General features: G+C 27.6%; 1 protein-coding gene across 2 annotated transcripts in view; it reads right to left on the minus strand.

Moving 5' to 3' along the window:
- The window catches only part of LOC101499756 (delta-1-pyrroline-5-carboxylate synthase-like), a 13,721-nt gene extending 5,386 nt beyond the window's left edge, over positions 1-8,335 (minus strand). The window contains exons 1-14 of one of the 2 annotated variants that reach the window (XM_012713409.3): positions 7,916-8,335; positions 7,385-7,456; positions 6,873-6,976; positions 6,606-6,708; positions 6,307-6,468; positions 5,596-5,882; positions 4,805-4,955; positions 4,508-4,672; positions 3,891-3,968; positions 3,618-3,707; positions 3,377-3,463; positions 2,976-3,062; positions 2,800-2,896; positions 2,328-2,431 (exon numbers count right to left, since the gene is read on the minus strand). In XM_012713409.3, the coding sequence (XP_012568863.1) occupies positions 2,328-2,431; positions 2,800-2,896; positions 2,976-3,062; positions 3,377-3,463; positions 3,618-3,707; positions 3,891-3,968; positions 4,508-4,672; positions 4,805-4,955; positions 5,596-5,882; positions 6,307-6,468; positions 6,606-6,708; positions 6,873-6,976; positions 7,385-7,456; positions 7,916-7,966 (1,638 nt within the window). In that variant the 5' untranslated portion in view covers positions 7,967-8,335. The remainder of the gene's footprint in view (positions 1-2,327; positions 2,432-2,799; positions 2,897-2,975; positions 3,063-3,376; positions 3,464-3,617; positions 3,708-3,890; positions 3,969-4,507; positions 4,673-4,804; positions 4,956-5,595; positions 5,883-6,306; positions 6,469-6,605; positions 6,709-6,872; positions 6,977-7,384; positions 7,457-7,915) is intronic. The other variant, XM_004491940.4, reaches the window with a different exon arrangement.
- Between the last annotated feature and the right edge of the window lie 15,582 nt (positions 8,336-23,917).

Raw genomic sequence — 23,917 nt, forward strand, 5'->3', positions numbered from 1 at the left:
CTTATGCTTTGGTTGATTTGAGATCTAAACTTGATGATAAATCTTTGAAATGTATATTTATTGGCTATGCTACTCAATCCAAGGCATATAGACTGTATAACCCTCTTACTGGCAAGATTATGGTCAGTAGGAATGTTGTGTTTAATGAGAATGCAGGCTGGAATTGGGAGCAAAGAGAAAGGGGTGACAGTATTCAGCAAAAAATAGTAGGGTCTGATGGTTCAGGAGAGGACTTAATTATGCCAACAAATGATCAGCAGTCTCCAAGTCCTCCTACAACACCATCATCTTCAAATCACAGCTCATCACCTTCTTCAAGTACTTCATCATCAAGTTCATCAAATGATTCTGCACCAAGAAGATACAGGACTCTTGCTGACTTGTATGCAAACTGTGACTTTGCACTGATGGCAGCAGATCCAACCAGTTTTGATGAAGCTAAAGATGAAGTTGAATGGCAAGATGCAATGAAGGAGGAAATCGAGTCAATTCAGAAAAATGAGACTTGGAAATTGGTTGATCTTCCTGAAGGAAAGAATGTTATTGGACTTAAATGGGTATTCAGAACTAAGTTCAATACAGATGGGAGTATTCAGAAGCACAAAGCCAGGTTGGTGGCAAAAGGGTATGCACAGCAAGAAGGAATCGATTTTGAGGAGACATTCTCACCAGTGGCAAGATTTGAAACTGTAAGAGTGGTATTAGCTTTGGCTGCCCAATGGAAATTGGATGTGTTTCAGCTGGATGTAAAATCTGCATTTCTCAATGGAGACTTACAAGAAGAAGTTTTTGTTGAGCAACCACTCGGCTTTGTAAAAAATGGTGAAGAAGGCAAGGTTTACAAGCTGCAAAAGGCACTTTATGGACTGAAACAGGCTCCAAGAGCCTGGTACACCAAGATTGACTCATTCTTTCTTCAAAATCAGTTTGAGAGAAGTGAGAATGAGCCAACTCTCTATGTGAAAAAGGAAGGTGAGAATGGATTCATTGTTGTCTGTCTTTATGTGGACGACATCATCTATTTTAGCTCCTCTCAGAAGCTGCTAAATGAGTTCAAAGCATCAATGATGGAGAAATTTGAGATGACAGACTTGGGACTGCTTCAGTATTTCTTGGGTCTAGAAGTAAAGCAAGGTGAAGATGGAATATTTCTATACCAAAGGAAGTATGCAGAGGATTTGCTGAAGAAATTTTCAATGGAAAAATGTGAAACTGTCAAAACTCCTATGAATCCTAATGAGAAGCTGCAGAAGGAGGATGGCACAGGAAAAGCTGATGAAAAGCTGTTCAGAAGTCTTGTAGGAGGTCTGAATTATCTCACTCACACGCGTCCTGACATTGCTCATAGGGTAAGTGTGGTATCCAGATACATGCACTTTCCAACAAAGCAACAACTAGGTGCAACAAAAAGGATCCTGAAGTATGTTGCAGGATCAGCTCGCTTTGGAATCTTGTATGAACATGTCAGTGAGTTCAAGTTAGTTAGCTACACAGACAGTGACTGGGCAGGTAGTTTGGATGATAGAAAAAGTACATCAGGATCAGTTTTCAGTTTAGGCTCAGGAGCTATAACTTGGAGCTCAAAGAAGCAGGATACTGTGGCTCTGTCATCATCTGAGGTAGAATATGTAGCTGCTGGTGCAGCAGCAAAACAAGCTGTTTGGCTTAGAAAGTTGTTGAAAGATTTATGCTGTGAGCAGGAAGGAGCAACTGAGATTTGGTGTGATAACAGGTCTGCGATTGCTATGACAAAAAACCCAGCATTTCACGCAAGAACCAAGCATATTGAAGTTCAGCATCACTTCATAAGAAAGCTTGTGTCAGAGGAAACAGTCGCTCTAAGATTCTGCAGCACAAACGTTCAAAATGCAGATCTGTTTACCAAGGCTTTAGCTCAAGCCAAACATCAGTTCTTTATGGAGAAAATTGGTATGTATGAGTTTGAATTAAGGGGTGGTGTTGCAACATAATTCAAGCTCATATGTGCACGTAGGAAGCTGAATAAAAGTCATAGAAAATTAGTAACTTAGTTGGAAGACTTTGTCAAAAGTCTGTTGCTGATTTTTTGGCTATTAGTTAGGAGCAAATTTGTGATACCACTAACTTAGGATTCTTAGACGTGGTTAGTGGAGATTGTTAGTTAAGTTTCTTTTACTATTTAAACATTGTATTAGTCAGTATATTAATTATGAAAAAAATAAGTTCTCTTTCATTATTCTGTCATCAAGTTTAGTTTTTTTCTTCCTCTGAAATCCAACAATTTATACATATACATCATTAATTGCAAATGAGGAAAACTCAAACTTAGTAATGAGGTATTTAATCACCATTGCATTGCAGGCTGCAGGATAATCAGTCTTTGCATCCCTAACAATCTGCCTGGCCACATCAATATTAGCTGCTTTGTCAACATATACATGGCAAATTCCATCTGCATAACAAAGATCACAATTTAGGGTTTGTTTTGATTTGTTGATTTGAGTTTATCTACCGACATAAGCATTTGTGAGGCTATTTAGGAGAGCCTATGAAAATAACTTATGACATGTTTATAAGTTGTTTTTTCAGCTTATTTTCATAAACTCTCCAGAATAACATATAAAACAGTTTATAGGTTATATGAAATAAAATTGACTTTATTTTTTTTTGGTTATAAAAATAGCTTATACATATGAACTTATATGATAAATGTTTATGCTATGTAAGTGCTTAATAAAGATGTTTATCCAATTACGGATATAGAAAAGCATTTTTAAGTTTGATCACAGATAGGAAACTTAAAATGTACTATATATTTACCAGCATGACCAAGAACAGGAATCTTTGTAGAATCCTTGATTTGAGAAACAAGCTTATTGCTGCCTCTAGGGACCACAAGATCTATCACATCATCAAGCTGTAGCAGAGTGTAACTTAATTAGTTGAAAACCATGTCATCAAACAAATAAATAGTTCTGAATTTTACTTGTATCAACCTTGAGCAGATCAGGGATTGCTTCTCTTGAAGTCACAAGTCCAATAAGTCTGTCACCGACTGTATCTGGAAGAGCTGAAGTAATGATCTACAACAAAGAAGAAAATAAATATGAAATGATTTATATTAATAAGATAAAACAAGCGGCATATTTTTAAATAAAATGGTAAGATATATTTTTGGTCTCTACGAAACGAAATACTCATCAAAATGTCGTCATTCACTTATTTTACGTTTCTAGGAATTAGTTTCTGCCCCTTGTTTTTAAATTACACAGTGTCTATTAAGAGAACTTTAAATTACATAGTGTCTATTAAGAGAAAATTTCGTAAGAACTAAACAAAATGATAAATATTATGTAAGAACTAAAAATATATTTAACGCTAAATAAAATCGAAAAACCTTGTGTAAGATTGCATTAGATCTTTTGGCTTCCTTTCCTCCTTTGAGCAATAAACCATTTCCACTTCGAATTGCCAATGCCGCTATCTGTTGATCCATTTCAATAATCATAGTAAAAATCAATGCTCAATATACTAAACAAATCTTCTCAACTTACTTGAACATTATTGCTGATGTCTTAAACATTTGTATTGAATATAGAGGATGGATAAGAATTGAGAAGATGATAGGTATTTTATACCTGAACAAGTGCATCGGGTCGTGACTCGAATATAACTAGAAGTACACCCAAAGGACATGATATTTTCTCCAGAATGAGTTTATCTGCTAGCTGAACACAGAGAGAAATAATCAGAATCGACAAAATTGAATTTTGAAAATTAGGATGCAAGAATCATTAACATCATTCAGTTTCCAGAATTTGTTATTGAAGCTGTTGAATATTAAAATATCACAGAACCAACTTCAAGTGTTGCATATTTGTAACTGATTAATGACATAAGGTGGTTTTGACCTCAGTTCTCTTTATAATATGACCAATTGGTTCTTCCATGTCAGCCAGCGTGCGAACAGACTTTACAAGACTAGTAATCTGGAAATAAACAAACTAAGGTCAGATAAAAACATTCTTGTTCAATGAGAAAACTTCATATGAAGCTCGGATACGTAGTACGAGACAGGTACAAAGAAACATGTAATTTAAAATTAAGGATACGATACAACTTATATACCTTAACAAAATTAGATACAAAACTTAAATAGATATATAATACTTATAAAAAAAGCGACATTCATCATTCTTTATTAATATATTTAGGATGATCGCTATTTACAAAAAGATATTTGTGATCATAACAAAGTAGCAGTTTCCACTTATAACATAATTATGTAATGATATCAACAAAAACATCATTAGTAGAACTCAACAAATACCATCATGTGAGCTGCTAAAAAAATTGAAATGCATAAACTAATTTCAACTTATGTGAGAAGCTATTACTTAAAAGATTCATTATGATTATAAGATATTTTCAACTTTGCCTTTCAAATTTGGTGTTGTTAGGACAATGACAAAAAACAGAATTAGTGCTGACAAAATTATCTTTCAGTTTGTAACCAATAAGTTCTTACCTTCTCAGGTCTCAAAGTTAAACGTGATATAAGTGATCTCTCATATCCAGCTTCTTCTGCATCAGCAACATCAGCACCATTCTCAATCCTTATCAAACTTTCACCTTTCTCTAATGCATCAGCCACATCCATCAATATTTTCCTCCTTTCTTCAGAACTTAGAACCTAAAAAACAAAAAGCACCAACATGAATTCATTGTATTATTTGCAATAACTAAAAAAAACATAGCTTAAGTTAAATCACCACTTAAAGAATAAACATTGCATTCACATTCTAAATAGGTTGTTTGTTACTACCTGAAGTCGTCTTGAACTGTCGCGTGCTGCAACAGCCATTTCATGCGCACTTACTTCCTTTATGCTGGTCCATAAGTGAGCATCCTTATGAAAGACAGTACCAATTCTATCTCCTTGAAGCACTCTCATGATGTTATCATTAGTATAGCCACTTCAAAAAATGTTCAAGTGCAATTCAATATCAGAAAAATGCAAAACTCTAAAACTTATAGCCACTCTCATTATGTTTTTATGTCTCCTTGATCGCAAACACGGCCACGATTGAGGCCATGTTAGCCGTTATTGACTGTGAATTTCCACAATATCAAGGATCCTAATGCGACTGCAATTTAAAACCTTGTCCATAACCAAACTCAAAATGATTGATGCGGTTTCACGGCCAAGAAAGGATGATAAATAATTCTTTACAAACTAATTCATCATATGATAATCTCGTTCATTTCATTTTACTAATGCTTAGTCCAACTTTAAAATTGGAACAACAAATAGTTATTTTCAGTGTCAATAGCCTACTGCATCAGTTAAATTTTTTTTAAACATAGGTATCTCTCAAAAACAATTTTTATTAGAAGCAGCTTTTCAAAATAGCTTTTCATTTTAATCATTTTTAAAAATTTCATTATTCAAAAAATGTTGTAGCAACTAGATAAATTCTTAAAATGATTTTTTATGATAAACTATTTAAACTAATTTATCATTTGAAACTTTATTTTTATTTTTTTTATATTATTAAAAAAATAAAATACTACTACAATCATTTTAAGAAAAACTGTAACAAATGAACTCAATACCTGGTAATAATGACAGGTGTGCCAGAATAAGCAGCACAAACAGCAGCATTAACTTTAGCAGTCATACCCCCTCTTCCCAATCTTGATTTGTCTCCAAAAGTAATTTCTGATTGATGAATTTCTTTAACATATGTGTGAATTAGCTTTGATTTTGGGTCAGATGGTGGGCCACTATAAAGGCCCTCAACATCACTCAGTAAAACAAGAAGGTCAGCTTTGAGTTCCAAAGCCAACAAACCAGCCAAACTATCATTGTCCCAGAAGATACCAGAGGAATCCTGCAGAAGCTTACAATTAAAGGTAACTTATGTCATTAAACCAACAAAACCAATCCAATAAGGTATAAATTAATTCAAAAGAAAATTAAGAATTGTACCAAGTTACTATTTGGATAAACAATTAAATTAAGTGCTTATAGCATATATTTATCATATATTCTATAACAAAAGAGAAAATTAAGTCAAATTGCTTTTATATAAGTTATAAACAGTTTTTATAAGTTGTCTTGGAGAGCTTACGAAAATATCATAAATTGTTTCTATAAGTTCTCACAAGTGCTTATGTCAGATTGTCAGTAGATAAACTCAAATAAGTAAATTCACACGTACTTGAAATGATAAAAGTCAAAGTTAGGAACAGATGCCAATCAAAGGTATAGTTTAAAAAAACAATGTTAATTGAAATGAAATAGATTAAGGAAGAGAAGCATACCTCATATGGTGCCTTCCTAGTACTCACAGCATCATTTTCATTGAAAATGGGAATGACCCTTAAATCTAATAATGAGTTCACAGTGTCAGTTAGTTGTTTTCTGAAACCTGCATCCCTAAAAAACCCATCATTCACAAGAAGTTGGGAAGAAGTAACATCAAGCTGCACAAGGGAAACCACATCAATAATAAGGAATCAGTTAGATTAATAAAACAAAAGCTCTTATGTTAGAGCAACATAAATATATATAACAATAAGATTCAAGATATATTGAATTTGCAGCTTAATTTTGTGTGTACCTGACTAAACATGATATCATAGAGAGCCATGAGACTACTCTGTCCAACAGCTGCACATGCTTTTCCATCAAGTTCATCTTGTGGCTTTTGAAGATCAGAAAAGCTACATAGCAAGTAAATTTATATATCAGATTCATTGTTTTCTAAATCTATCTATTTAAGTTCTACCTCATATTGACATAATCATGAGAAAAAATTCACTGACACTGACAACCGATACTAAAAATGTATAGATACTAACTTTAGCAAAAGATAGATTTAAAAAACCTGCTATTGGCCAATTTGCGATATCTTAGTCTTTGCTTGCCAAGACCAACTGCTCCTGAAGTTACTAATATAACCTCATATCCCCTACTATTTAGCTCTTTAAGCTGCAGAAAAAGTAGCTTCCAGTTACAACAAAAATCACATAACCAATGAAGAATATCAAACACTTCAAAAATTCTTCATCTTCAAAAAGACAATAGTAAAACAGGACAAGGATTTGATTTAGTACTGCTCCATCCTTCAAATCACAATCACAATATTCTTTAGCCTAGGAATCTCTTCTATTAATTTTTAATAAACATAAATATATTTTGACAACATAGATGTTGATGTGTATTTTTTATTGATTCTTTTCTCTCTCTCAATCACGTTGATAGTTGTGTTGAGTGTATTTTTACACATTATTAAAAGCATGATTATGTGTCACCTTTTGGTGATTTGGTTTACGGTCCAACACTTTTTTCGATATTGTGATTTAATTTAACAAAGGAAAATGCGATAATAATTATCACCTGCTCACAGAGAGCTCCAAGTCTTCCCAATGCTAATCTACCATCACTTCGAGTAACTACTGCTGTTCCAACCTTCATGTATGACAAAACAATTATATAATTAATACTACAAAGCAAAATCTAATAATATATCATCGATCAGATAATAACACATACAAAGCAAAATATTCAATAGTACATAAGAAAACAAATTTTGATAGTTCAATAAACATCAAAATTCGAATGTTTTTATTTCTTTAATGAAATTGAAAAATTTCTCAAGATCTCGTTTTTCTATTCCATCTATGTTACCTACCAATAGTATTTATTTTAAAAAAATGTTATGAATGAAGGATAAATCCAATGAACAAAATCACTTCTACAACTTGCATTTCCATCCATGTATTACATCGATGGATCTAAAATTCTCAATAGTTTTTTCAACTAGAAAAAAAAAAAACACGGAGCAAACAACGTTGTATTTTTGAATGAAAGAGAACAAAAATAAAACACGGTGTGTCGTGTGGAACATATATAAGCAATAAAAACAACCTTAACAACAACACGCTTAACACCTTTGACAAAAGCTCGTGTTGGATCCATGGAGCCCGTCCAAAGGAAGAGCACCGAGTTAGTGAATAACGTTTATAAGAAACACTGATTGGATGAGTGAGTGAGTGAGTGATTGGTATTGGAAAATGTGGAAGAAAAAAACAACAAAAGAAGAAGAATTGAAAAGAAAGAGCTAAACCACAAATAGGAATACAAATGTATTGAGTTGTTTCGTTGGTTAAAGTGAAGCAGTTTTGAAAGAGATGCGGCGATAGTGCCACGTATAGTAAGAGGCTTTTTAGCGGTCGGGTTGGTGGGTCCCATGCGGTCGAATTCACGGATTTTCTTTGGGGAGGACATAATATCCGTGATGCTCGGCCTCTCACTGTCAAACATTTGGCTACTCCACCATCGTCAGGTGTCAGTTCCTATCCCCTAATCCTGGAGTTTTTATTATATCACATACACTATAAATTGTTTTTATAGGATATTACATGAGAATCTTTTATTTTCTTATACTCATTTTTCTTTTGTATTATTATTTTGAATGAGTGATATACTAAAATAGAAGAATTATAGTTTTTTTATCCAGTGAATATGGAAATTACCTATTAAATTTTATGAGTTGATAAATATATTAATGACATGGTAAAACTTCAATCAAATAGTATTTATGTAGTCTTTTATTTTTAAATATTTTGAAGTTAATCGCACATCAATTGATGATAAAATTTTGTTATCTCAGAGATAAATTTATTAATAATTGTAATTGTATATTGACTAATTATTGATAAATTAGTTTATGAAATATTTAAATTTTATAGAAAAAAATAGTTCACGTTGTGATAACATTAATATTGATATAAAATCAACGTGAATGAATTAAATATTCAATTAACTAACATATCATATTATAATCTCTGACGATAAAAAATTAGATATAAATTATTTTAAGCACTATTTTACAATTTCAAGATACATTTTCTTATTTACACAATTCATAGATTAATTTGACTAACGTTTATAATTTGAAAGTTGAATTTATCTATTCACTTGTTAAACATGTCAACCATTTTTTGTATTTAAATCATATATGTTACCTTTGTAAAATTATTTTATATTAATATTCAATAAAAATATCTTATTTTGCTATGTCATTTTGTCCTTGTATGATTATTTTAAATTAGTGATGTGACATAGAAAAATAGTAATTTTTCATTGGATGAAAGTATAAACGTTTGGTATATATCTATTAAACTTCTTTTTAAAAAGTTAAGATAGTTAAAAATAGTTCATTTGTAATAAACTATAAGTAAAATTATTTTTTATTCATTTTTTAAGATCATTAATTATTGATATTTACTCTTTTTTTTAATCACATTTAAAAGTTCAATTTTATTATCGAGTTAGTATTATCTCTATTCTTCTTTATTTTTCTTCTCCATCTTAATCTTATCTTAATATATATAAATGAAGATGATGATCAAGTAGCAATTTAGTCCCTCCTTTTTCTTTTTGTGAGGGAAGCAATTTGTTCCCTCTTAGAATAGTTGTAATGTTGTAATTTGAGTGACATCTTTTGTCTTTTATTTTTTGTTAATTATTAACTATTAATAATATATATAAAGGAAGGTGGTCAAATAGCAATTTGTTCCTTCCTAAAATAGTTGCAATGTTGTCATTTGGATGACATCTTTTGTCTTTTATTTTTTGTTAATTATTAATTATTATTATTAATTGTTAATATGAATATATGTATAAAAAAGAAGGTGGTTAAGTAATAATTTGTTCCCTCATAAAATAGTTGCAATGTTGTAATTTGAATGACATCTTTTTGTCTTTTTATTTTTTGTTAATTATTAATATTAATATATCTTTATATATAAAGGAAGGTGGTCAAGTAGCTATTTGTTCCCTCTTAATTAAAATAGTTGCAATTTTGTAATTTGAATTATGTCTTTTTTATTTTTTGTTGATTATTAATAAATCACTATTAAAATAATTAATGCAATTAATAGGTCACCCAATAAGCATTGCATTGTGGTCTTTCTTTAAGTTTAAACATTGTGGTATTTCTTTTGATTTTGAAACTATTGAATCATTTAATTATTAACATGCACTACGACTTTAACATTCTTATATCTCTACAATTTTTTGCTATAAATAATCATTTATAGATATAAAAAATACGGCAATCATTGAAGTTGAACAATCTATATAAATAAATAGAGTACTATTTAAAATTTTATGTAAGATTTTTTTTCCACTTAATTATCATATACGAGTATGATATACTAAAATAAATTATTATTATTATTATCTTAATAATATATATATATATATATATATATATATATATATATATATATATTCTTAATTAAGGTTGTCTAGTAGTAGATTTTTCATCCTATATTAGACACGTTTTAGTGATTAAGTTATTTAAGGTATTGGGAGATAACTATTTGAAAGAAATCATAGTTTATTTTTCGTTGTTTGTGGTTTTTTTTTTTATTCTTAATAATGTTAAATAAGTCCCTGTAAAATTATATTTTTTTATTAAATATTGATATTTTGCTTTTAAACCTCTGGAAAAAAATCACATTTTTTAGTCCCTGTAAAATTATTATGCAAACATTTTTAGTCACTATTGGAACATCAATAAATTTTTTTTAAACGATTATTTTGCATACATATTTACGACACTATAAAAAGTTCATTTACAAAAAATAAGCCCAAAAGTTAATTTATTGGTGCATATTTTAAGAACTTTTATCTTGAACATATTACATTTAAAATATTCATATTTAATTTATCTCAAGCTAAAAAAATATATATATTTATGCGGATGAACTTTTAATATTGTTTTAAATATGCTTGCAAAAAATCATTCAAAAATTTAAAAGGTTGAAGTATATTTATTTTCAGCAAGGACTAAAACAACTTGTAAAATAATTTTGTAGAAATTAAAATATGTGATTTTTTATTATAAGAATTAAAAATAAAATTTCAAAATTTTATAAGAACTAAAAATTTATTTATCTCTTCCGAATATAGACTATAAACAAACCACTCAATGATACAAAATACTTAACTATATAAAAAGTAGTAGCCTACATAAAGTTAAAAACTCAATAATAAAGAAATAAAAAGTAAAGAAAAATATAAGAATTTAAATGTAATCATTTTTAGTATTTTTCCGCAAGGTATTGTAAATAATAATACATACCTTAAAGAATATGTATAATTAATCATGAAAAATAAATTTTTTATTGTTGAATGTATGATCAAGAATATATCGAATAAGTGACAAAGAACAAAAGAATGGAGAAATTAATAAATTTAAATCTACTACACATTTTTAAAAATTAATAATAATTTATAAATTAGATGTTAATATGCGCGTTGCATGATAGAATTTAATATATTATTTAGTATAAACTAATAGTATGTAAATTAAAAAAGTAACGTTGTTTTTGTTTTAGAGTATACTATACTAAAACATTTATGTGTTAAGAGGTAAATATATTTTTGGATAATTATATATAAGTTAGTTTTACTTTATTTCAAAAGAAAAGGTAAAATCTTGTAGACTAATACAATCCATGCAACATATATTAAAATATGATAACCCGCGCGTTGTGTGGTAGAATTTAATATACTATTGAGTATAAAATAATAATATGTAAATTAAAAGTAATATTATTTTTGTTTTAGAGTAAAATATACTAAAAAACATTTATGTTTTAAGCGGTAAATATATTTTTGAATAACTACATGTAGGTTATTTTTGCTTTATTTTAAATGAAAAGGTAAAACTTTGTTGACTAATACAATTCATGCAATATATATTAAAAATGATAATTTTATAAGATTTTTTTATTTTTTATTTTGGTGATGCAGTCCTTGTCTTTAACATTTTTTTTTTATTATTTAGAATTGGTTTATTCTAGCCTTTTATTTTATTTGAAGTGTTCATTCCACTGATATATTTGCTAAATAGGTCAATATTTCGTTGTCGTAAAAGTTATACATTTAACTATTATGTGTTCTTCATTTTATATGATTTATATTAGTTTGGAAACATTATATTTTTTAAATTTATGTACTTTTTGACATTTTCAATTTTACAAAAATAATGGAAATTATTTTATATAAAAAATTGGTTAACATCAGACTCATCAGGGCGTATAGTTAAATATGATAGTCTATTTCAATGAAAATGTGAATACAAATTCATAAAGATTCACAAATAAGTGTATAGTCTTGATTAGTACTTGGATCTGAGTGTACACCAAAGACTTCGTAAAATACAGATTACACTCACTAAGTTTTAGACAAACAATAGTTAATATAGTTAATGCCGTCTTACTCAAAGTAATTGGCAATATAATATAACTATGTATACACCAACCCGAAAATGAATTGCTCAGTTTGACAATAAAAAATGAACAACTTCACATGTCCCTCAAGATTTTCTTTATATACTCTAAGAGTTCATAACAATTTAGTAAAGAATAACTCTTGTGTGGACACAAAAGAATTTAGACACATACATAAAAGAAAAAAAAAGTGGAAAAATAATTAAGTAATTTATAGTTTTAAGATAATTAAAAAATATATAAATTTTTGTGTGTGATCAAACAGTGTGTCCAAATTTTTGTGTCTACACAAGAATTGCTTTTTAGTCGAACGAGTTGTCCTCATGATTCAAAAAATTAATAAATATAAGCATGTAAAGATGGAGAAATTTTAGTAAAGAAAACTTGGCAATGAATTTGAAAAATTCACAATAATTTTGTTTAACCTTTAAATAATAGTTTTTGTTAAAATCTATGTAGCTTTGTAAATTTGTCAATCCAAACATGTATTAAATGATAATATGTGTTCTAGTATCTTGTTAAAAACAACGTTTATAATAGTATTTAAAAGACTGCAATAATAGATATATGTGGAAGAAACACTATAAAACAAAATAGAAATTTCTTGTGGCTCAAAAGTCTTAAATAATAATAATATTTAGATAAAAAAAAATATTATTTACACAAAACTCTCAAGTCAAATGAAAATTTGATACAAATCAATAGTTGGTGTGAAATTTATATTTAAACTTTAAGTAAATATTATAACTGCAAAAACCAATTCTATATCTAGTTTATTGGATATGAAGCAATTTCAATTTCAATTATTTTAATTGTGGAGGTGAGTGTTTGTTGCATTTCATAATCTCTCATTGGTAAGTGACTTGAATCAAATGCAAGTGGGTGGATGAAAATCAACGGATGAATCTTTATGTGCGATAAACAATGCATTAAAGATAGTGATTGAACTGTTCTTTTTTGAATGAATTATTGAAATGAAAAGTTTGATAAGTGATAAGAGTCCTTAAGTGTATTGATCAAAGTTAAAATTGTTAAATGTATGAAATAATTGTATTTGAACGGACAAGTAAAAGAGTTTGATTTAGATTATATATTGGTGAAACAAAATATAATGGAAACAAAACATGAAAGAAGTAGTGTGATTTGAAAGATGGTATGTCAACAATTTTATGAATTGACAAATTTTGGAATATATAGCTTATATAATATAAATTTATATAATATAATAAAAGGTATAGTAAATTTAATATATTATAATAAATTTATATAATATAAATTCATGTATATCCCGTAAATCTCATTGCATAATGAAAAAGATTCTAACTCATAAAAAGAGTGTAAATTTATTGATGTAGCATTTTTTATTTATTTGTAATCTACTTTTAAATTTTTATTTATTTTCATTTCAAAATCGTTTATCTCCTAAAACAATAATAAAAAAATTATCAATCTCATATTTTTCTACTTATGCATGGCATTAGTTACTTTAGTTTTAAAGAGGTTTTGAAGTGTATAAAAAATATTAGGACCTACCAAATATTGATGGAGAGGGTGAAAAATAGAAAAAAAATATATTAACTTTTTATTATCAAATTTATCCTTCATCTCATCTAATTTCAAAGGGAATTGGCAAATTCATCATTGAAATTGTAACTACCGATCAACTCAATGTTTGAATTTTGAGAATAAACAAATACATCCTCTTGTTTTGGGATTAAGAATTCACTATGGGATTGACTAATCTGAAGAATAAATTTTGTTCTTCAAAGTACGTAGGTTTGTGTTTAAGCCAATGAACTAAGGAATGCATAAAGTAAAATAAAATGATAAAAAGATAGATATGTGTAAAAAACTTATTTGATTGATTGTGTTTGTTGAATAGTTTACAAGTATTGCAATTTATTGGCAAATGTTAGTCCTAGTAGCCATAAGTCGTGGCCTACATAAATATAGTTTTAATCGATTAATTTCACGGGTAACGCGTGACAACTCCCACTTTTGAAATTCGTGACGCCGTACAATGGGTTCGTCTTTCCTATTTTCACAGCATGACTCATTGTCAATATGTATGCATGCTTTTCCTCATATTGTGTCTATGTGTTTGATTGATAGTGGCGCTAAAAACGTGTAACATGTGCAACTATCAAATAATCAAGTTCTATTGAGTTTTGACCAATTCTTATGTCTTTGTGGACCTTGTAGACTTAGGATAGATTTAAATGACTCACATTTCTCTGTCTTTTATTTGCCTGACCTTACTTTGGCTAATCCTAAATTTAATTGCTTATCATTGTCGATTATCAAACTATTTATTTTTAGGTGTGAAGACATCCATAAATCTTTTTATTAGGGAGCATCGTATGAAAAGTGTATATAAAAATTATGTTATTAAATTCAAAATTTATTAGGAGAGACCAACACAATTTACTGGTTTTTATTTAATTTTTAACAACAAAAAAGAGTATATTGAATGGAAAGTGTGCATTAGATAGTATTCTACTTGTTAGCACTTTTGTTAATGAAATGCATTTTTACCACTTATAAATTTTGATAATTTTTTGTTTTGTTTTTACTTATATAAATCTCATGCATATTTATGATCTCATTTAATCTATTTTTCAATTTTTAATAAAAAATAATTAATCCTATTTGTTACTTTGAAAAATGCAAATGAAAAAAGAACTTCATTTAGGTAGGTAGGTCCTTTCACCTGTTTTAATGTGGAAATTAAAAGTGCCAGAAACTCATTGCTTGAAATAATCACGAGTAGTCATCATTCATACCCATCGCAATCGCATGATCCCTAACCCCCCAAAATCTCAAAATTCATTAGTAATAATGTCTTCAGATTTCTTCATCTGTCGATTGGAATAGGTTTGAACGTAAAGGGGAAATTGAAAGGGATCAAGAACCCTAAAAGTTAACGGTCGTCATTTGAATCTAAATAACATACATTAACAGCTATGTAAAACTTCAATCTTTCTCTCATATGTGTGATTATTGCTTTGATTTGTGGTCTTCGTATGTACAATGATAACAGAAGGATGATGTGTTGTTACGGTTCGCGTTGAATCTTTGATGGAGAAGGGGGAAGTATAAGGCAAATCAAGGGAGATTAGGCTTCTATTTTATTTTTCTTAAAAAAAATGTTGAGTTTAATTTCAGAAAAGGGATTGAAATTGTAAAATTAAGAATATAGAGACTTAAATACTATAAAATAAAATAAGAGGATTAAAATTATAATTAAAGAAAAATAAAACAAACTAAACAAAAAGTCAAGTTGAATAATAATTATCAAGATAAAATTTGACATGTAAAATAATTTTATTGAAAACTTGCGATTTTAGTACATAAACCCGTTTTATAACAACGATCTAAATATATTTTTATCAAATCTTAATTGGTGTAAAATTGACTCTAGTGTATGTCTCTTGACAACAAGACATAGTTTCAGTATTATACCCACACAAATGAAGAGCATTTGAGTAAGAAATTTAACCGTGGATTATATCCACAACTATGGTTGCATATTTCTTCAATCAACATAAATTTTCTGTGATCCACACCACAATTATAAACCTTATTTATTGTAATAAAAATTAAAATATTGTCCGTTCATAACCCTAAACCCTTTAATATTATGATAATCTATCTCTTTTAATCCCAATGTTTTCACTCTCACTTCTAAAATCTTTTGCTATGAACTTAATTGATTTATAATCTTTTACAAATCCTACATTGACAAACACTTTTTTCAATCTCACCTAACAAATGGATCAATTTGGATATGAAACTTTACCCCATTTAATCATGTCACTCCAGACGTGATCCTCATAGCAACCTTTTGTTGCTTCTTCTAACAACCTAAGGATTGTTGACATTTTATTATTTAAACTGTAAGATATTATATAAGATATGTAATTTAAAAGGATTCGATCAATCAAAGTAAGGATAATAATCTAAGATGAAATGAATGACTCCGTTGTGAAACATAGACATGTTAAATTTCATGTTCCTACCATTTGGAAAGAACTCATTCTTCACACACCTTTGCCATGGTAAACCTTGCATATGTAACAAGTTGGTGAATATTCCATTGTATTTTCATTCGAGGAGCCATGAGAGTAATGTAACATTATATTTATATCACCATAATGATAGTTTCCTTGAAGTGACACAAATGTAGGAATAAAAGACCAAAACTTTGTGATTGAGTTACAAATAAAACTCAATTGGGTGATGTTCACTTATCGTGCAACAAAGAACTAAGTTATTACTAGAAGCTAAGGCACAACTTAAATTTGATAGAAAACTTATAACATTTGTTAGAAACACCATAAGACTGTTTCTATTTAGATAAAGAATGTAATTCAATTATTATTTTTCATACCTTTGGTTTATTTGTTCAAGTTGAATGAAGAAGCACATGTCTAAAAATTTGGAAAATGACTTGCAACATGATTTGAATTTGAATCATCTTTCCTTGTAATCTAGAAAATATCTTGAAAGCATTATCTTGAGACACTTTTTTTGAGATGAATGAAAAAAAAATGAATAAAGCTAACAACGTATAAACGACAAGAAAAAAAAAAGAGTGTACGATGAATACTATAAGTTAAACTTTGCATGTGTATATATAATAGAAAGATACAAATCTTATCACAAAGTAATGCTTATCTAGAAACCTTCTCTCATGATATTATTGAAGTAACACTGTTAATTTACAAGGAATGAGATTTGAATTGTAAATTCACCTATTTAAAATTTTCTATTAAAAACTTAAGAAAATAACTCAAGATTGATCTTGGTTGTGAAAACAGAAAACCGATAACGTTATTGGTTCTGGAAATAGAAAATGGAGAACGTTATTGGTTAGTTAAAAACAACAGTTTAGCTTATGTATTTAATTTGATAATCAAAATGACTTAAAGTAAATAGAGATAACGAAAGAGATATCACACAATGATATATTTTGGTTCACCAAACTCGGGCTACGTCCAGTCCTCACAACTGTGACATTTTCCACTAAGTGTTCAAACAGAGAACGTTCTTGGTTTTACAACATTTTGTTCAGATCAATCTTGATATGTAACAACAATTCCTTTTCACCCAGAAAGGATTCAATCAGGTCATCTATCAATCTTTAGAGAAGGTTTTACAATTCACCTTTTAAGCATAAAATGCTTTTCTACAAACTACTCAAACTATAAACAAACCTTATTGTCTTGAGTTTACACAATAATGATTTAAGGAGATTTGAAAAATCTGAGTATGCTCAACTCGTGTTTTAGAATAGATTCTTGATAAAAGAATTCAATAGTATAATTCTGATATTTGAAGAGAAGAACATAACTGATTCTTTTGTTTGCGATTGATAAGTTTTCAAGTATGTAAGTGTATGTAATTGATAGATTTTCTTAGCACTTGAAGTTCTACTTCTTCCTTGAGCTTGAGGTTCCTTTTATAGGCTTCAAGGAGGTTGATGACAACTATTATGGCCGTTGAAAAGGTGTCCAGCTGTCATGTATCATATTTGACCAAAGAACAGACTTTTTAAACCATGAATGTTCTTGACTTGAAAATTCTGCATTTTTGCTTTTGTGATAATAATGTTTGATATGTAGCTTCTCATTCTTGAATGTGATGATCCTTTGTTTATGTACACAAACATCTCAGAGATGTGTTTAATGTATTCAGATTAAGATTGCTTCTTTATTCGTGCAAAACATGAAAATGATATTAATATGCTGGAGAATGATTGTTATCATTATGGGACTGATATTAACACACTGGAGAATGATGTTATCATTCTGAAAATAGTTGTTAACTTGATGGAGAATGATGTTTGCATGATGGAGATAAATTGTAACATGCTGGAGAATGATTATCATTCTGGAGACTGATGTTACCATGCTGGAGAATGATCATTTGTCACTTTTGCTTTGAGTCGTGCCTTTTAATCTTTGATCTTTTGGAGTGATTCTTTTGCTGATATGAGAGTTGTAACTTCCTTGTAGATGTATTGGAAATTCATTTGTAATTTACAGGAACTTTCCTTGCATTAACAGATGATTTGATCTTGCTTGATGAAAATGACAAAACGTGAAGAACGTTCTTGGTTTTCCAGATTTTATCAAGAACGTTCTTGGTTCAATTTTGTTTATTTTTTACTTCTTCTTTAAACTGATTTTGCTTGTATTGCTTAGTTCCTATCTTAGATTATTACACTCAAAAGCACATGTTAAATTAACACATTATTTAGAATCATTATTAGAGTCTTTAATTAACTTTTGTTTGTTTACATCAAAACATTAATTTGAGATTTTGCCTCAACAATCTCCCCCTTTTTGATGATGATAAACATGTTAATTTAGATTTTAATTTTGAATCTAATTTTAATTATAGAATATGCTCTCCCTTAGAATATGCTTCAGATTTTGTACCAAAATAACATTTCATTGATGCATTAAAAGCAAATGAATATACATAAATCAATCATAGTTTCAAGCAGATTTAAAATATACAGAAGCTCAACTTACAAAATGAGTTCTTAGTATAAATTAGATTATATTAAAGCTAAACTAATCATCTCCATTTGTCATAGCAAAAAGGAATAGGATAAAAAATGAAAAGTAAAGCCTATTTAGAAAGGGATGGTCAAAATCCTTTAGACGACGAAGATTTAGAAGGTTCTAGAACAACTTGGAAGAAAGGAGGAGGATTCAATGGAGGATGATCAATTCCTAACTTTGGAGCAAGCTGGGTAGCCATTGAATCCCTTAGAGTAGCATATCTTTATCCTGATGTTGTTGTTGCGCCATAATTGTCTGCAGTGCAGCCATGATTGATTGGATGGTTGATTCTTGCTGAACTTTTTGACGTTTAGCATGGCGTTTGGAGCTGTCCTTTTTAATTTGTAGGAACTTTCCTTGCATTAATAGATGATTTGATCTTGTTTGATGAAAATGGCAAAAGCGTGGAGAACGTTCTTGGTTTTCCAGATTTTATCAAGAACGTTTTTGGTTCAGTTTTGTTTATTTTTTGCTTCTTCTTTAAACTGATTTTGCTTGTATTGCTTAGTACTTATCTTGAATTATTACACTCAAAATCACATATTAAATTAACACATTATTTAGAATCATAATTAGAGTATTTAATTAACCTTTATTTTTTTACATAAAATATTAATTTGAGATTTTGTCTCAACAATTATTTTCTTAAATAAATAAAAATCTCAAAAAATATTTTTCATTGTTGTGAAAATATTTTCTAATAACTAATTTTGAAAATTTTCAAATTAATTAACACTATTTTCAAATTCAAAAATTACAACATCATGTTAAAGTGAAAAATGTACACCTTCATTGATGTCAAAAAAATGTATCACCTTTTTATATCTTTTATCTTTCACAAGTTATAGTATTTGTGAATTATAAGTATTGAATAAAATATTTTTAAAAAACTAAAAATAAAAATCATATATTTCTAATATATGTATTTGCGAGTACGTATTAGTAAAATAGTGACATCAGATCCATATCCAATATAGATAAACCCCTTATTTTGAAGTATCCGAATTGGAGCTAACAAATTTCGTGTATTTCTTATTAAAATGGTAACAATGTTTTTTTAATGGTAATCGTAAAAAATTTGGAAAGCAAGAGAATCAAAATAATATTAAGTGCGTTTGTTTCAGATTTTTTTAAAAAAAAATTTATTTTTCAAATAAAAAATTATTTTTTAGGGTTTGAAGCTTTGTGTCAGATTTTTTTACTATTTTGTTAAAAAAATCATTTTTTTTCTTTCAAAAAATGAAAACCTAAGAATAACAGCTTGTCGCATTTGCATTCTTGCAACAGATGAGATAGAAAAAATGAAATGGCGCACAATTAAAAAAGTAACTTAAAAAATGATATTATTACCCCTATTTTTTATTTTTTGAAAATTCCACGTCGCACTTTATGCATTGATCATTTTTTTCTTTGGTCATTTTTATCCGCCCTCGTATAGGTTTTTATCCATTAAATTTTCTTGTTCTATTTCTCTACAGTTGTGTGTTTATTTATTATTTTTTTAAGAGTATTCAAATACATTGATCAACTTTGAAATGTGTCTACAAAATAAATTAAACTAATAAATTTGAAAGTGTTCAATTTGATATATTTCAATTGTTTTGTTATTGTAAATTTTAAATGTTTTAGATATTAAAATTATGCCTTGGTACAAAGATTTTAGTAACTACTAACTAATAACGAAAATATGTCTCGACTAATATGGATAATGTAATGATAAGTTACTTTATGAACTGTTTTAAATATATGATTTATAATTTTTGCTGACTTAAATATCAATTAAAATTGCAACTAAAAAAGAAGCGACTTTTTTTAGATTGATGAAAGAATTATTGCAAGATGAGATGACAGTAAAATCAAATTATTTCTAAAAATTTGCATTAAAGAAATTTGAGTCTAATGTATATACATCATGTACATTGGTATGTATAGAAAATCATGTAAATTGGTATGGATAGAGCATCATGTAAATTGGTATAAATAGAACATTTGATTTGATATATGTATCGAGATTAAAATTTATTTTTACAATTTTTTTAATTATTAAAATTACACTTTTTTTTATTTGGCCTCAATTTTTAAAATTAGAATAGTACCTTTAAAATCTATTACTTTTGGTTTATTTATATGTTTATTTGTGAGGAGGATCCGAAAATTATGAAATGGATGATCTAAATTCATTGATTTGCTTGGAATAAAAGGGAGAGGTAGAGAGACATGAGATAATAGAGAGTGAGAGAGATAGTAGATATAGATTGAAGGGAGGGAGATAGAGATGCATAAGAGAATAGATAGACATATATGTATTTGGAAAAATTATGTATTTAAAACATGTTTTTTTAAACAAACATATTTTTCTTTAAGCTCAAACAAACACATCAACTGTCAAGTTTAATTTTCTTCATTGTTTATCAAATTTTTTACATATAATTATTAGTAGTTAGTTATATATGTTAATATTTTTATATTTTTATTTATTTATATTTATTTATATTTAAATCTTTTAACTTCTTTATTCTTTAACTTAAATCAATTGACCTACAAATTCCCCTTCTTATCAATATGTGATAAGAAATTCTTGATTTGAAATTAAATAAAACAAACTTTTGTTTACCTAAAATAGTTTCATATTTATTAATTACCTATTGTATTTATTACTTTTGGGTAAATTCTAAATAATTTGTTACCCATGGATAAGTTACCAAAACAAGTGCAGACAAAAAAAAAAGTTATCTAAAATAATTTATTACTGGTTGTTGTCAAAAAAAATTATTACTAATTACCTTGCTGGTTATGAATTCAAATTTGGAAATTGTCGATAATTTATTCTGTTATAATAAAAATAATTAAATTAGCTAAAATAAAAATAAAAATAATTCTAGTATTTCTTAATCAGTTAAAATAAAAATTGAATCAAATCGAATTATTTTACAACTTATTTCATTCTTGTTTTTTCTTATTTGAGTTTTTTCTAATTATAAACCATTTTCTTGATTGGCTGTAATTATACAAAATTGAATATATTAAATAAAATGAAAATATTTTCAAAATAGGCATACAATCATTTCCTTCAAGCAAGATTGTAAATATATATACTCATTAAAAATCGTCAACACTTTATTATATTATTATCAAGTAAGATAGTTTTTTATATGTTAAATTTTATGTATTCCTTCTATATTCATCCACGTTCACGTCCAAATCTCTATTTATTTTTCAATTTTAATTGAAATTAATAAATATAGAACACTATTTTAATTGTTATAAACGAAGTTAAAAGAGTACCTATTTTTCTTTCAATTATATTCAACTTTTTATTTTAATCTAATGTCTTCTTTATTAAAGAAATGTTATTTGATACGAATATTATTACATGAAAATATGAGTTTTGATCGATCAAGTTTTGGTTAACTATACATGGATGATGAATGATTATTATTTAGAAAAGTTAGGATCTATTTATTTTGTGAAATATTTCTTGTTTTTATTTCATAAATTGTGTTAATTTTACCAGTTGACAAGAAGGGAAGAAATTTTACGAAGTGAACCAAAAATATATATTCATTAACTAAATTTCATCTAATTTTCATGATTATGTTTCACTTAAAGAGTTTCTTATCTAGATATAATGAATACACATTTAAAAAAAAATAAAAATACAAAGTATTTTTACAAAGTAAACAGGGTCTTAGATGCTATCACATAAGATTCTTGCGTTTCCTGTGAATGTTGACACATAACTATACACGTTTTATAAAATATGTTCAATGTGAATAATTGGTAATTATAAAATTAATTTTTTTTATTAAAATACATATAGATGAATTAATATACTCTCACGTGTTTGATTTCCTATTGATGCAAGTTTTTTGTGTATCATTTTGTCTTTAAGTATTATCTCAACTTAAAAATATTGATATTGTTAAGTTGAACGTCTTATTCTCGTTTGAATTTGTGACATCACAATTATTTAAGTTTATAATGTTATTTAATATTTATCGTTCATTCTTCACAAAAAAAAAAAAAAATTAATATACATAGTTCAGCTTATTAACATCTTCTTCACTCATTAAAAGTCTACCAATCTAATTGTTAATTTGGACAAATTCAAAACCGTATAATCCATTTGATTTTGACAATCAAATTTTTTTATATCAAAATAAATAAAGTTAATTATTAGCTTGTTATATATCTTTAAACACGTGTGGAAAGTTTTTCATGATTCGAGTATAGTAGTTGGTCGAGTTTAACTCCTTTGTTATTCTATCTTTGAAATGATGTAATTTTTTTTCTTTTATAGGTTCTTTTTATTTGAGGTAATTATATTTGAAACACCGTTAAATATGAATATCTCTTTTAATAATAATATGAACATGTGTTTACACATTATTTAGATCTAATTTGTTGAAGTAACTCAATTTCATAAATCAATGTCTTATTTTATCGTTCATGAAATATTAATTTTCTGTTAAAAAATAACAGTCACTATGATTCTTTTTTACTTTGCTATTTAAAACAAGGCTACAAATATTTCAATAAAAGCTAATTTAAAATATATTTTTTGTGAAAATATTTTTTAATAAATTAATTTTATTTATTCTTTTAACTATTCTACAAATGCTCCAATAGAAACTAAATTAAAATAGGAGATAAAAGCTTACTGTAGTGTGATTGAGGAGCAGTGATGAGAAGCTTGCAAGTTCAAATTTCATGAGGAACAAAATACTAATGATATTAACAATATTAATAGTTTATGAAGGTTGTTCCAAATATTATAATAATTATTTATTGTTATAAAAAAAATTAAATAATGTATACTTTGAGTGTGCTAAATCATTTGTAGGCAACATTACACCCGAAGTATTTTAAGTTGGATATAAATCTAACATAGGTTTTTTAAGTTTTTTTAACATTAATCTTTATATTTCATTTGTCTCATTTTAAATGTTTTATTTGTTATTTTTTCAATCTTAAATTATTTATCATTTTATAATACTAATACAACATTAATTATTTTTTCAATAATATGTCTTTATTTATTATATTTCAAT

Source organism: Cicer arietinum, chromosome 3 (genome assembly GCF_000331145.2).
Source record: "Cicer arietinum cultivar CDC Frontier isolate Library 1 chromosome 3, Cicar.CDCFrontier_v2.0, whole genome shotgun sequence".
Taxonomy (NCBI): domain Eukaryota; kingdom Viridiplantae; phylum Streptophyta; class Magnoliopsida; order Fabales; family Fabaceae; genus Cicer; species Cicer arietinum.